Source organism: Nymphaea colorata, chromosome 5 (assembly GCF_008831285.2).
Source record: "Nymphaea colorata isolate Beijing-Zhang1983 chromosome 5, ASM883128v2, whole genome shotgun sequence".
In the NCBI taxonomy this organism is placed as follows: Eukaryota; Viridiplantae; Streptophyta; class Magnoliopsida; order Nymphaeales; family Nymphaeaceae; genus Nymphaea; species Nymphaea colorata.
This window is the reverse complement of record NC_045142.1, coordinates 7830506-7845429: the sequence shown is the minus strand read 5'-3', so window position 1 is coordinate 7845429 and position 14924 is coordinate 7830506. Positions and strand designations below refer to the sequence as shown.

Sequence of the window (14924 nt, the reverse complement as noted above, 5' to 3'; positions counted from 1 at the left end):
AATGATTTTTCGATATGATTCAAATGAGCAGTGCGTAAGAATCACTATTTTGTTGAAGAAATAATTACGAGAAACTCGACTTCCATATTTGATATTCACTTTTTAATAGCTACTCCACCTTTCTTTTTTTCTTTTTTTCGTAGAAACCTGTCGGGGAAAAAACGTTCCCAAAACATTCGAATATTGAATTTGATTTTGAAAATCGTTAACAACTTTTGAAATTTCACTTGAAAAATCATTCGAAATTCATTTAGCTAAATTTCGAACCCTTTGGACTTGACTTGAATCTTAATTGAAGATATGAAAAGAACCCACGTGCCATGGACCTGCGAGTCCCCGTTGAGGAATGGACCTTGGACTTGAGTAGGATATTACTTAGGCTCGACAGGATCTGAAAGTGATTTGAATTATAGATACAAAATTATTTGAACAGGTGATTTGATTTGGGCTAGAACAACAGATGGATCATGGATTTCCAAAAGTCAGTAGTTCAGATTTAAAAAGTGAGATTTAGATCCAAAACAAAGGTTGGATGGTGAATCTAGATTGGAGAATGGAACACGACTGTGGGCCCAAAGCCCAAAAGAACGAGATTGGATTACAAGAGAATAAACTCAGTGAGATGGCTCTGAGATTAGACACATTGGATCTCCTTGAAACCATTTTACAGAAAAATATCCCAACATTATTGGAAAATGGTGGGGTATAACTGAAAATGATTGAAATGGGACCTGCCAATGAAAAGGCTGCCGGAAGATAGGACCCGGAGGCAAAACCAACGAAAGTGGGAAAAGTGAAATTATTGGTGGTTTTACAGACAAACACAACACATGTACCATAACATGGAGAGTGAATGTGATATAACTTTTCCCAGATATCGTAGTACAATTTTCAACAAGGAAATGACCATGAAAATTTATTTTGCCTTTGTTATTGGATATATTATCCACCACTAGTAGGGGCAGAGTCAATTTTTTTTAATGAAACATTAAATATAAATTTAATAAATTTTTAATTGAACATGGGAAGGTAGGTAAGGCCTCACCTCAAAAAAAAATTACATCTAAATTTTTAGAAAATTAAAAAAGATGTTTAAGTTATCAAAATTTAAAAACTTTAATTCGGCTGAAAACTTTTTTACTCTGCCCCTATGTAAAACTAAATTCTCAAACAGGGTCACCAATCTGTTTTTTTTTTTTTACCTGAAAATTTGCAGCATCGAGCATCGCCGGAGACAGTCAACATTGATGGGTGAATCGTTGTCCCACCCTCTGAGTGGGAGGACGTTTCTGGAATGAAGATTTTGGACTTGAAAAACCAAAACAAAAATTCTTGCACCGTTCAACAAAAATAATATATAAAATATAATTAATCGTAATAAAATATTATAATTATATATACAAATCAATGAAATATATATTAAATTTCTTATTAAACTGAACCAAGCTTAATCAGACCCACTTGGTTCAACCCGATTAGTTTTTTCGGAGCCCGAATCAGGCCAAGTACGGAGTACCCATCGCCAAGTAATAGTATCTTAAAATAGTTGTATAATCGAAAAACTATTCTCATACCGTTTGATCAACAAGGCGGGTAGGCTTAAGACTTTCTGGTCATTTTTTGTAAAAATATTGCAAATGCTATAAGCCAAAACTTTTGGAGGAGGAAAACACACATACACTTATTTATTTTTTTTTCTTTCAAGGCTATTACATATGTAATTTCATTAAAACAATAAACAGTTCTTAACAATTTAATTTTTTAGGGCACGTTTGATGAGCAGGAAATATCATGTTGCCCTCTAAATAAAATTCAATTTAAAAAAAAAAATCTGCCCATCAAACTTAGGATGAAAAACACTTACGGTTGGGTCGATTTTCAAAAACTTTTTTGTGTAAATTTTGTCCCACCCTAAGGGGTGGAAAAAAATTTGGAGAGCAAAAAAAGAAAACCCCAAGGATGGAAAAAAATTTCCTAGAGCAAGCAAACAAAAAAAACCATTGGCTTCTTCTTTTCCAATTCATTCCTTTCAACTGAGAAATCTATTTTTTGGAATATAAATCCAAATCTAACAAACACAAAAGGGTTTTTTGTAAATCTAGATTTTGATTCAATTTCCTCAATTATTGAAATAAGTTTGGAAAACTTCTTTCCACTTATATATTTCCAGTGCGTCAAACATTCTCTTAAATAAAAGTTTGGTACATTTTAAGTAAAAAAAGAAGTGGATTTTGTTAGTAGCTTTGAGGTGAAAATGAGCACATGAGCAGTTGAAGGAACAGTTGAAGGAAGGATGGACAACTAGGCTTGGGCGTCGGGCCGGGCCGCCACCAAGTACCCAGTATGAGGCCCGGTCGAGCCCGAGTCTGGGCCGCCACCAGGTACCCGGTATGAGGCCCGGTCGGGCTCGAGTCCGGGCCGCCACCAGGTACCCGGTATGAGGCCCGGTTGAGCCCGAGTCCGGGCCGAGAAAACCAGGTCCAGTGGCGGCCCATCCCCCATGCTCCTCCACCTCCTCCTCCCGTCCCCCATCCTCTTCCAGTGGGGGGAAGTTAATGCTGACGTGTGCTATATTTTTAACAACAAAATAAATTTTTACATTTTAACCAATACGACAACTATCCAACGTAGGCCACATTATATATATAGTTATATATATGTAATATATATATATATATAATATGTATATACCTTTTAAACAGACGTTGATCTGTCTTTATCTACTCTCATTTTTTTAGTAGCTTCCTCTTTAAGTTGCAATTGAAGGGGATAATGCGAATAAGGAAGCAATTCCATAGTCGGTTCATTGTGACAGGAGGCAAGAACATCAGCGGGTTCTTCATGAGAGCAAATAGGAGGTGGAACATAGGAGGTCCAATATGCACTTTTTTCTAACGAAATGATGCATTTAAAAGAAAGAAAAAAACTGTTTAAATAGGAAGATATGCACCTGCTCGATTACCATAAGAATAAGTTAATAAAAAAAGGATTGAAAGAGTACGAAGACGCACTCACGAATGAACTGATCTTTAGTCTTTACATGAAAGCGAACGAATTTTCAATAATTCTTAAAACCGATCAAAAAAAGCCTTTTGAGTATACAGCCATGGAAGTTGTTAACCATGATTAAAACGACAGACGGAAACATGGAAATAGCGTTAAAACTTAAAAGTGAAGACAATGGTTGAAGACGACCTTGTGTGTGTGGATGTGTTTGCTTACGCATGCCCCAGATGTGCGTCGCTCGACCATTTTGAGCCGTCCATCCGGATGGCCCAGTTTAAACCAATAAAGAAAGGGAGGAATTGAAACCTACCCCAAGCAGTCACTAAAAGTTTTGAGATTGGATAAAGCACAAATGAAATGATTATATTAGTTCCTATCTGCATGCATGTTGTTGTTATGATCAATATATTCTTCTCAACAGCAAAGAAACATATGTTTGTTTTTTTTTTGTTTTTTTCATACCCCTATTATTATCTCATGCTCTTGTAATTATCTCATATCGCTTCTTGTCATTATCTGTATGCCATATAGCATTTAAATAAATATGTAGTAGTATGATTCACCCTTTGATGCACTCTCGTTATCTACACAAGATAGTGCGCAGAGCTCTCTCTCATGTAGAAGGTGTTGTTAAAGAGGTTCTCTCCCTCGCCAACCCCGACACACTAGTTACCGATGATGCTCGGATGCTCCATATATTGTAGGATGACTAAAATTTAAAAATTCGGTCAACCAAACTGTCACAAATGGCGCATTTAGTGGCTAAAAACCGTGACCAATGAATTGTCATTGTGAAATGCACCAATCGCTGACAATTTTTAGCATCTTGAAATATGAAAAAACTCATTCCGCATAGGACGTTGGCCAGCTGATTTCAATTCGTATATGTATATACATATATACATGAAAATTTAAACCAACCAGTTACCCTTACGGCCATGTGGTTGTTTTTTTAATTATGTGTCACTAAAAACCATAAAAAAATGTGTATTATTGCACTAGTGGTCAAGAAACTGAACATTGTAAACACACATAATATATATATATATATATTATACACATAAATAATTATGTATATATAATATGCAGATATAGCAATTCCTCTCGAATGATTCTTAATTATAGAATATTGTTATTCTTCTCTGATTGTTACTTGACTTATGATCTAATATTGTTCTTCTTAACTGTTTGTTAATTTACATATTATCTAACTTGCTATAATAACCAACTACAAACAAATTAAATAAAGTTGATGATGATTGATGAGGGTGAACGTGTCAAAGTTCTCAATGTAGGAATTCCATCATAAAAACCTTTTGCAAGCAATTCTATTTTTTATAACCAATAAAAAGGACATCCTAATTAACGTGAAGACAAACCTTACGGCTATCATAAAAATAAAGAAGGATTTATCTCTTCCATAAATCAAACTATGGTGAAAGGGCACCAATAATATTTGTTCTAAGCTTGGGCGTCGGGCGGGCCCGGGTCCGCCCGACCCGGCCCGTTAAGCCCGTTTAAATTAAAAAATTATTTGTTTTTAATTTTTTTGTTTTAATAATACATATTTATTATTATTAAATATATTTTATATTTAAAAATTTTATTTTTTAATTTTAAAAAGGCCGGGCCTGGGCCCGATAGGCTGGCTCAGGTCGGCCCGACCTGGCCCGTTAAGCCGTTTAGATCAAAAAATTATTTGTTTTAAATTTTTTATTTTAATAATACATATTTATTATTATTAAATATATTTTATATTTAAAATTTTGTTTTTAAATTTTAAATGGGCCGGGCCCAGGCCAGGCTCACTGGCCCGGATCGAACCGGCCCGGCCCGATGCCCACCCTTAATTTGTTCCTCAATGATATAGTTATTTTTTAATACTCTCCTAAAAAATAAAAAATAAAAGTAAGGCTAGTGACTCCGGTACTAATATAATACATAAAATGTCATATATATCTTAAATTTTTTTTTAGTATTTCCATCAATGCGAGTAAGCAAAACTGAATATTTAATTGATGCTTCTATGTATCCATAGAAATTTTAAAAATCATTGAATAGAAAGTGAAAGCTACAAGTCTAAAAATTCTTATGATATATGTTGAGTGTTCGCCTCACTCCGAACACACGACTTGCTATTTCGAATTGCAATAATTTATTATATGCTATTGCATTGCTTCATAAGCGATATACAAGTTATAATTTTAAAAGAGATAGAAAAGTGAACATTGTGGACCGAATTTCAATGTACCGTATATGTCATGTGAAGGAATTTTTTTATGCCATTTTATTTTTTTTTCTGAATTTCGATGAGCCGTATATGTAAAGTGAAGGAATATCTTTTTGGGATCCCAATTTTTTATTTCATTTTTCTCTTGAAAACAAACTGTCTATTAACGAAAACTTGCTTAATTAATTAGGTCAAATGATGTCTCAGGAAATACTTTTTTTTTTCCAGCATTTCTTGAATGAGAAGTTTTGTATTGGCTTTAGGAAACAGCTTTCTGCATCATTATTTTACTATTGAAAATCATTCTATTCAATGAAACTTGCATAATTTATTTGGTTTCATTATTCACTTGTTTTCAGTTTGATTAATTACACAAATTAGTTATTTCGGTTAGTTAAACTAGTTATATAACTTGTTTGATTCAACAAAACAACTTTCTCTTGTTCAACCAAACTACCGTTCTTAACAATACGAAAAAAAGGTATATATGTTTTTACTATTTTACAATTATTTAGGCATGTTTTCTAACAATATTTCTGCAAACTAAAATACAATGCCAGACTCTTGCTGATGTCCTCTCTCTCTCTCTCTCTCTCTTGTCATAATCTATTGCATCAGCATATGTGGACTAAATTTATGGCAAACTTTTGATTTGGTGTCAATTTGAGACTGCCAATGTCAACATTTTGTAATCAATTTTTATGTTAATTTTTATCCTTTTAATATTATTTAGTTATTTAAATATTTTTTTATTATTAGCAGTTTATAATTGCTATTAGTGAATTTATTGTAATGGTTTTACCAAATCGGCTCAATAATTAAGTATGGGCATCAGGCCGAGCCGACCCGAAAAGGAGTCATACTGAGGCCGGCCTGACACTCAAAACTCGTGCCCGACACTTAAAATCCAAGCTCGAGCTCGGTCGGACTAAATTAAAAAATATATATTTTAAATATAAAATAGTTTATAAATATAATTAATCATAATGAAATGTTATAATTATATATAAAAATCAAATGTATATATATATATATATATATATATATATATATATATATATATATATATATATATATATATATATATATATATATATATATATATATATTAAACAAATATTATCAAACCGAACCGAACTTAATCGGGCCTACCTGAGACAGCCCGCTTCGGGCCGGTTTGGTGGCCTTTTTTCGGGCCTGAGCCCGGGCTCCAAGTTGAGTCGAGGATCGAGCACTGTCGAGTACCAGACCCGGCACCCAACCTTATCAATAATTGATTTCTACATCACTCCTTCTTCTAGCAGCGAGTTGATATTTCTTTGCGGAATTTTGTGTTCAATTTCATATGTGACAATTCCACATCAATCTCTTGGTTAGATTGATTGTCACAAAGAAAGAAGGACATGTATATCCAGAACTGTTTAAATGACAAAAACCGTTAAATATACCAACTCTTCAAACAATTAATACATCTAGTAAAATATATATGGCAGGCATGTGTTGTTTTGTTTATTGCATTCACTAGCCTAAAAAATTTGTGACAAGTATAGTTTTAAAATAAAAAAGTCACGAGTTTTATGAGTAAAGTTAAAACAACTTATTTGAATTGATTGGTTAGACTTATTATTGTTTGGGTGAGAAGGGTTTTTGATTGTCGGGCAATAGATCAAAACTTTCACTTAACCCCTTATCCTCTTAAGGTACAGAGATTGCTTTCAGTGTTTCGTGATACCGTCTCCACTGCGCTTTAATTTGTGTGTCGTTGACTACCTATTTGCAACACAGAAAGTTGACACCCCATAGATTCTAAATAAAAACCGATGACTGCCGACCTCGGCGATGCCATTGCACCAACCCTCTTTGAGATTTGTTAGACTTGTTGTTGAAAAACTCTTTACCTTGTGTGTTGTTGCGTGTAGCTTGTTCTTATGGGCGTGGGGCATATTGAGAATATTTGGTGCTTTGTAATATTAAGTGATGTTTTTAATATCAAATTGTAGATTTAATATTGACTTCCTCATTCCAAGTCAAGCTTTAGGTGAGCAATAAAGAAAAAATGTTGCTCAATCAGTGTTCATTCCAGGAGATTAGGTGAAGGCCGAACTACAAATTAATTTTATTTTATTTATTCATGAAAAATAATTTTGATTTGAACGACAAAAGGCAAGGTGGGAAAGGCCCCCTAGCTTTTATTAGCTAAAAATTACCAGAAATTGCACAAAAAAAAAGGATTCTCTAGTCCACATGTAGCTCCACTACCAACCTATATGTTCCGCCAGGACCGATGAGAACCAGGTCATCCCTTGGTCAGCCACATGGCCAGAACCATATTCATCGCCAACCAAGCTTCTGGTAAAGACCCCACCTCCACATGATTGGATCGACTGCAATGTCCCATCTTAGGTCTTACCATGATCAGTCGCGTAAGCACATTGTGGCTGGTGTGGGCAGTTGCCTACACTAATGCCTTAAAAGTTATTCATTTTCAAACGACAATCTTAAATATTTATTTTTTTATATATACACAATTGCCTCATCAAATTTGAGTATTTTTAAACAAGTGTAGCTCGAGAGAATTTTTTTGGCTTTGCTACTGACCATGATATCTCACTTTATTTGTTTTTAATAATCCATGCAAAGTCCAATATATTAAGCAGTAAATTCCAATAGTAAAACCTAAATTCACACAAGAATTTAATTGGCAAAAAAATGTTGGCTTTACCAACATAAAAGAACATAATAACGCAACCAAAGAGTAAGGTTATCACTTTCCAATGTGTTATTGGTTTGGTGTGACAAACATGATATATGACTTAAATGATTTGAAAAAAGTCAAAGCCTTAACTACATAGAAGCATTTTTTCCTAAATAAACATAAAAAAAAAGTAATATATTATCAAATGCAACAGAATAAAAAAAAGAAAGAAAGTTCGAATCGAATTTATTTTATCTATCACAACAATAAAATAAATATAATAATAATAATAATTCAGCTTTATGAGTTTGAACTTAGAGGAGACGAGCCTGCAGACTCGTATGTGGTGAAAACTGGAGTGTAAATCCCAGTGAACCTCCGAGTAGTAATAAATATTGGAAATGTCGCGCCCTTTCTTTTTTGATATGTCACGTCAAATTCCCGATAACGGGCCAATCGGAGGGGAAGAGAGAGGGTTGGGGGAAACGCGAGGCTGACGATCGGCGTGGCTCTGTTATAAAGGAGAGGAAGAAGGGGGATTTGCTTCCGGAGAGACGAACAGCTCCCACGCGACCACTCCCTCTCTCTCTCTCTCACGCACGCAGCTTCCGCATAATTCCGAGGAGAATCTTGTTTTGTGCGAGGTAGATTGAATCGACCCACCGATCGGATCAGTCGAGTGAGGCTCGAAAATCGTCATCATCGAATCAAATGGCGTCCGAGATGGATCTCGATCGCCCAAACATCGAAGAGTACCTCGCCGACTCGGCCATCGACTCTAACAAGACGCTTCAACTGTATCCTCTTCCCCTTTTCCTCTGCCCACCTCTCTTTCTCTCTCCCTCTCTCCAGGGAAATGAGTGAATTACGAACAACTTCCATGTTATTCTTCTTTGGAATTTTGAGTTCCTTGACAGGGGACTTAGCTCCGACCTGCTTAACGTTGCACCTGCTTTAAGCGAGGCCGCGGGCGCCATCGTCGACGTCTCTCTCGCTCTCTCTCTTTCTCTCCTCCCCCTCCCACCCCCTCTATTCTCAATTGGTTTTCTATGTTCACTTAGTTGCATGCGTGCTATTCTAGCTTTTAGAAAGTTTTACTGGCCATGATATTGGCTATATTAGTACTTTTGTAATGCCATTTGGTGTTTGCAAAATGATGGTTGTTTGAGGGCGTGACGTGGCTTAAGACGTACTCCAGGTATGGTGTATAAATTGCTTGGTAGGTACTGGAGGGTGCATATCCTTGAACGGTAGTTTGCAGACGGTGGTTGTGGCGTTTCCGGACCTGTGCTGCTTAATGGAAATGATTTCGTCTTGAGGTTTTCTGTGTTATCTGCTGTAGAATTCCTGTTCCTAGTCGCCCTTGTGCTCAGCGATGTTGTGATGGTTCCCTCATATTATGTTTCAGAGTTGTCTAACGTATGGCAACATTATTGTACTTTTATCCGCTGAAGGGATGGGGCCACATGGTTGGGCCCATTTTCTCCTTAAAATGGCACATTTAAAGATCAATTTTGTAGCATAATAAGTCATAAGTTTCACATATGGGACATATGATGATAAAGCATAGGTAGGAAACTTGATTCCGTTGAATCCTATCCAATTCTAAAGATTATGAACTTGGATGCCTATGCTTTAGCGTTTAGGAAAAAATAAATACTTTTAGTGGATGAGATTACTATTGGACCTTGAGTATATGGAACCTAGGGAAACTTGTTCATCACGCAACTATGAATTTGGGAATCCCATGCTCAACTTGATGACTGCTGCTTCCGAGGACGTCTAGCACAGTTTGATATGGTCAAGGTTGAAGTCATATGTCAAATTCACTTTCCTTCATCACCAAAAAAACCCATAACTAGATTGAGCTTAATGCTAAATTGTGCTATATCTGCATGTTCTCCTTTGGGATTATTGTCAAGTCTATAGGTAGTTGTGCAAATCTAAAAGTGGTCCTAGTGAACTTTAAGCATTTATAATATTTTTTCCAAATTTAAAGCTTGCTGAGTCTTGGTTTAATTCAAACACTCGGAAAGACTTGCTCAAAACTTGTTTGACTCGGCTAAAACTCATTTGGCTCACCAAGTCAACTTGTTCGACTTCCCAAAAATTTGGTGATGGATGTTATGATTCTATCTTGACTTTAGTGCTTGTTTTTGTCAAGTAGTTGTTTTTCATGATATATTGGCAGTTGATACTCAATTTATATTGAAGTATGCAACTATCAAGTAATAAATGGTGTGGCTTCTTGTTATTGAATGATTAAATACAACTTAGTGGCTTTATTTGATTTTAATTTGACTTATTTTTGAATTATACGAATAACAAAGTGATTTTACGACATTTTTATCCGCAAATGACAAATTATATGTCGTTTTTCTTTGAAAAATAATAGCTAACAAAATCCAGCCTGAGTCATCGAGTTGATCCACTGAGACACCACTTGACAATGGTCGAGTAGAGTCATGATTCACTGGGTTTTAAACTTTTAAAACATTGATTTTTTCGTAAAGGTACCTTGGGTCTCAATTTGATATGGTCAATAAGGGGACAAGCTTTGGCACTAGTTTCCTTGATTCCGTAAAGAACTTTGAAATGTATAAGGTTATAGGTTGCATGTTTCTGACATATTGAAGGTTTCAGGAGCTTGGATCTACCTACGTGGTTTATTGTTCCTAGTCTAGTGTCATAAGGATCATTTATGTTGGTTCAATAACGTTATGGTTCCTAGAACATGTATCACGTCATCACGTGTGTTTGCCAGACATTTATTTTCTTTTGTATTTAATCTTTTAGCCATTCGAAGGATGACTCACCAATTTCAAAGGATGGCTCACCAATCTGTGTAGGGTTGAAGGGGGAGTGCTGTTAGGTTCCTCTTGGCTCAACATGTAAATCTTAAAGCTTAAACCAATGACCACATGTTAAAGCCTAGACCAGTGATTTGTTATCTGGAAAGTTGTCAACCAACGCCTGGCAATTACTTTTTACAGTTGGTTATGTTGGCTGCTTTAAAATACCCAAGTTCAAAGAGATCGTCTGAAGTTTAATACTTGGACATTGCATCTTTTGCCACCAGGCCAAGGGCATGGGGAGACCTTGGGGACAAGTGAGGGATACAAAGTGGCTGTGCTTTGACCAGACCAAGGGATGGTAAACATGCCCTCCTGGATTGACGAGTCCAACATTTTCATAGAACTTAATGATTTGTTTTATCATTGAGAAAAGACTACAAAGCCAAAAATGCTGGTTAAACTTAGCCAGAATAGGAGAGGTCAATGTTACTCGATGAACTATTGGATTTGATTCTTGTTGCTAAGTTAAGACTTTGCTTGGTGCCATGTGTCTTTGAGCTTGCCATCACATGTATTAGCATGTAGAGGTTCATGTGCATGTCATTTTATGCCATATTGCCATTTGTTGTATGTATGATTCTTACTGGACATTTATGATATCTTGATGGAAAATAAGTTAGCTTCAGGTAGGTCCTGTTAGCAAATTTTAACAGGTCTGTTAGTCATAAATATAGCTGCCTTCTGGTTATATGGACAAGACCCAGTTTCATTGTAAGCTCTAAAAGCTTTTTTGTCAACTTAGCATATTGTAATTTCCAACAGTTCTTTGCATTTGTACCTTTCTAACTGCTCCTCTGCTACTATACGGGCAAAGGTTTAGGGAGAATGAAGACATCTATAGTCAGTGGTCTTACATTAATCAAAGATTCAAAATATGATTAAAACTGAAATGGAGACGTATGGCAACATGGATCCCAAGCCTCATTTTGGGGAATCAGTAACATTGTATGAGGTCTAAGCTTCTCACTTATATTATCCGATTTTTTTCATCTTATTTGTCTGTATCCTTTGTCATTATCTCTTTGTACATGATTTTTGCTTCAAGTCTTTTAACATTAGCATGTAGTTATATTGAATATCTTTTTGTGCTTTTGCATTCCAGTTTGTAGGTTTTTTTTTTGGTAAACGATGGTTTTTCTATTTGAGCTTATGCAATTTATCACATGGATCTTGCAGGACTCCTTTACTCGCTGCTTCAAATCAAATCCACCTGAACCATGGAACTGGAACGTGTATTTGTTCCCATTGTGGTGCTTGGGAGTCGTAATTAGATATGTTTTTCTCTTTCCACTTAGGTGAGATTTATTGGCTTATTAAGTAGTTCTATTCTGTTTCACGCTTGTTTCAGTTTTGCTCCAGCTGGTCTCTGTTATTTATGTTTGATATATTTGTCCTCTATATTTTGAATTCAACTTGTCAACTCTCTTTACTCAAATGTTATCTTTCCAAGTTATGGATGCCTTTTTTTCCCTTTTATCCCTCTCAGTGTTGACCATGGTTTTTCTGCATATAATCCAATAGTGAGACATTGTTGGTGGTGTTTGCTAGTTTTTGCCTTTTATAAATTTATAACATATTATTAGGTGGTTGGCGGCATTGTTTTAGTACTTGTAGAATCCTATATGAGTTGTACCTCTAAATGAAATGCACATGGATATGGGTGCTGAAATGGGATACTATTCAGGTTATGCTTGACACAATTGCCAATAATAAGGTCATGTGCAAGGACACTGTACAATTCTCAGTAAGGAATGCTAAACTATAAATATTATGTGGAGCACAAGCTATTGAATAAGTGTTCTTAATTATTATTTTAAGTAATTTAAACTAAAAATCTGATGGAAAATTGAAGCTTTGAATTTTTTTAACAATTTGTTTTTGAGAATTTTAAGTCCCAATCAGCCAAAAAATGTGTCATCACGATGGTAGAAGAAAATATGTAAATGTTCTACTATACGTTGTCTGATACTGGTTTCACCATCACACAATGTCCATGAAGTGTCCAACATTTGTATGACGTTGATGTGGAAAACCCGTGCGACTTGTCTGTCTGGATAGGATCTCATTGGTTCTGCATCTACATCTAAAAATACTAGTAAAAAAATGCTAGATAATGCCTGCCATTTTCTATCAAGAATTCTGATATCAACAACATCCAACTTTAGAATTGAATCAGAACCCTAATTTATGTTTTCATGCTGGATACAATGAAAAATATTTGGAAACAAATGCCTTACATATAAAACAAGCTATGACTTGATTTTGGTCTCCATCTGAATTAAATTCCAGTCAAACTATTGATATGAATCTAAAAAAGTCTGATTTGGAAATCTGGTTCTATCTTTCACATATTCCTGGATTTTACTTTTAGTGATCTGAAGCCAAGTTACAAGTCAGATGGAATCAGTTACCCAATCATGTTGTATTGCAACTCTAACAGCAAAAAACTTAATAAATTCTGACCAAAGTCGAACTTTAGGGATCATTTGTCTGCGGAACTGCATGTTATGGTTCCATGTAACAAACCCATTATCAGGTTCATGTGACATGAGACGGTGGTAGGGAGCAAACATGAGTCCACCATAGGGCAGCAGTAGGGTGATAGGGTGCTGTCTGCATGCTATGTTAATGTGCATGTGATAGGAAAAGGTAAAGACTAAAGAGTGTCTGCATGGTCTATTAACATGCATGTAATGGGGATTAAAGACTAGAGGGCATTTACAGGAATTTGAAGAAGACTCTCCAGGGTCCTTTGAAAAGAAAAGAATTCTCCCTCTTCATTGGAAAGAACAATTTCTTTTTCTTATTTGTCTCTTTTTTCCTTTAGGTTGCTTTGGATTTCTCTCTCTTTCAATTAGTTTTCAAAGGAGCATTTATAATGGAAAGAAAGTGACCATCTCTTCTTATTGTCTAAGTCATTGGACTAAATCTAATCGAACAGCCTAGAAAGTGGAGCAGGTGCTCTGGGAGCAACCTATAATTAGATATATTCATACATACATACGTACATACATAATTTGAGATATATATTGTTTACACATTCATGGAAATGTGTTTGTACCTTGAGATACTTGTTAATTCACATGTGTTGAACAATTCAAAAGATTTATTCTATTAATGTGGCTTGTGCAAGATCCACGTCTCATCTGTATATCCTTCTTATGTCTGTGAGCTTTATGGAAACTTTCCTTAATATCTTTCCTTCTCATTTACAATTCATTGATTATCTTGTTGGAGTGGCACCAGTCCCAACCATGTAGCCTAGTCTTGGAACATCCAGGCCTGAGCCTGAGTAATTATCCTAGAACTACATATTTGTTCTGGGTTTGTGGAAATGAGAAAAATTTTACTGCTCATAGTAGCATCAGAAAACCTGCCTTCAACTGACGTGAAGTTGGGAATGGTTCTTGCTTAAATATCATGTGCAAAAATAAATAAACTTTTGTTAAAGTCAAAATTTAACATGAAATGCTTAGAACCCAATTCATCTTCAAAATAGATTGATGAATAGGAAAATAAGGAAGTCAGAATATGCAAGCGCAGCCTGCACAAGGGCAATATTACAATATCTATATGGTTGCCAAGAAAGAAGGGGAAGAAGTAACTAGGTTGGCAAAAAGCTGTTTGGTAGCTTTATCAAGTTATAGAAATTCCAAATTTTATCCCCAAAGGCAAACCTACATTTTTTTTTTGAGTCTACATTAAATCTGGGAAAACTTTTGCGTGGATAAATTCTTGTAGAAGAGCGTTGTGAGGCAAATTTTATCCCCTTTTCTTTTTTGAAACAAAATCTCTTGAGTAAAAATTTAATCACATGCGCGTTATATTAAATAAATTCATAAAAGCGAATTTAAATTTTGTATACAAAAGTTAGAATCTTGTTAGAATGTATTGTAATAGGGAACCGGGTCCAGATATTGACCCGGTCCCATGTGCGCGAGTACCGAGGCTGGTTCGGTACCCTAGGCGGGTCTTTCTATCTTTCACTCTTATATTCTCCACTTAAGTGTAATTGTTGATTAAGTTGGAATAACATTTTCTCTCTCCTAGGGTTGCGGTTGTGCCCTAGGTTAGAGCTTCTCCGTGGTTTTTCACCTCTCTTTGAGGTTTTCCACGTATATCGTGTGTTTCATCTCTT

The 14924-nt window shown here is 35.5% G+C and overlaps 1 protein-coding gene across 1 annotated transcript in view; it reads left to right on the top strand.

Annotated features, from left to right (window-relative positions):
• The first annotated feature begins 8377 nt into the window (after window positions 1–8377).
• Window positions 8378–14924, top strand: part of LOC116255111 (glycerol-3-phosphate acyltransferase 9) — a 28900-nt gene continuing 22353 nt past the window's right edge. The window contains exons 1-3 of the mRNA XM_031630869.2: window positions 8378–8728; window positions 8858–8915; window positions 11963–12081. Of these exons, the coding sequence (XP_031486729.1) occupies window positions 8643–8728; window positions 8858–8915; window positions 11963–12081 (263 nt within the window). The 5' untranslated portion in view covers window positions 8378–8642. The remainder of the gene's footprint in view (window positions 8729–8857; window positions 8916–11962; window positions 12082–14924) is intronic.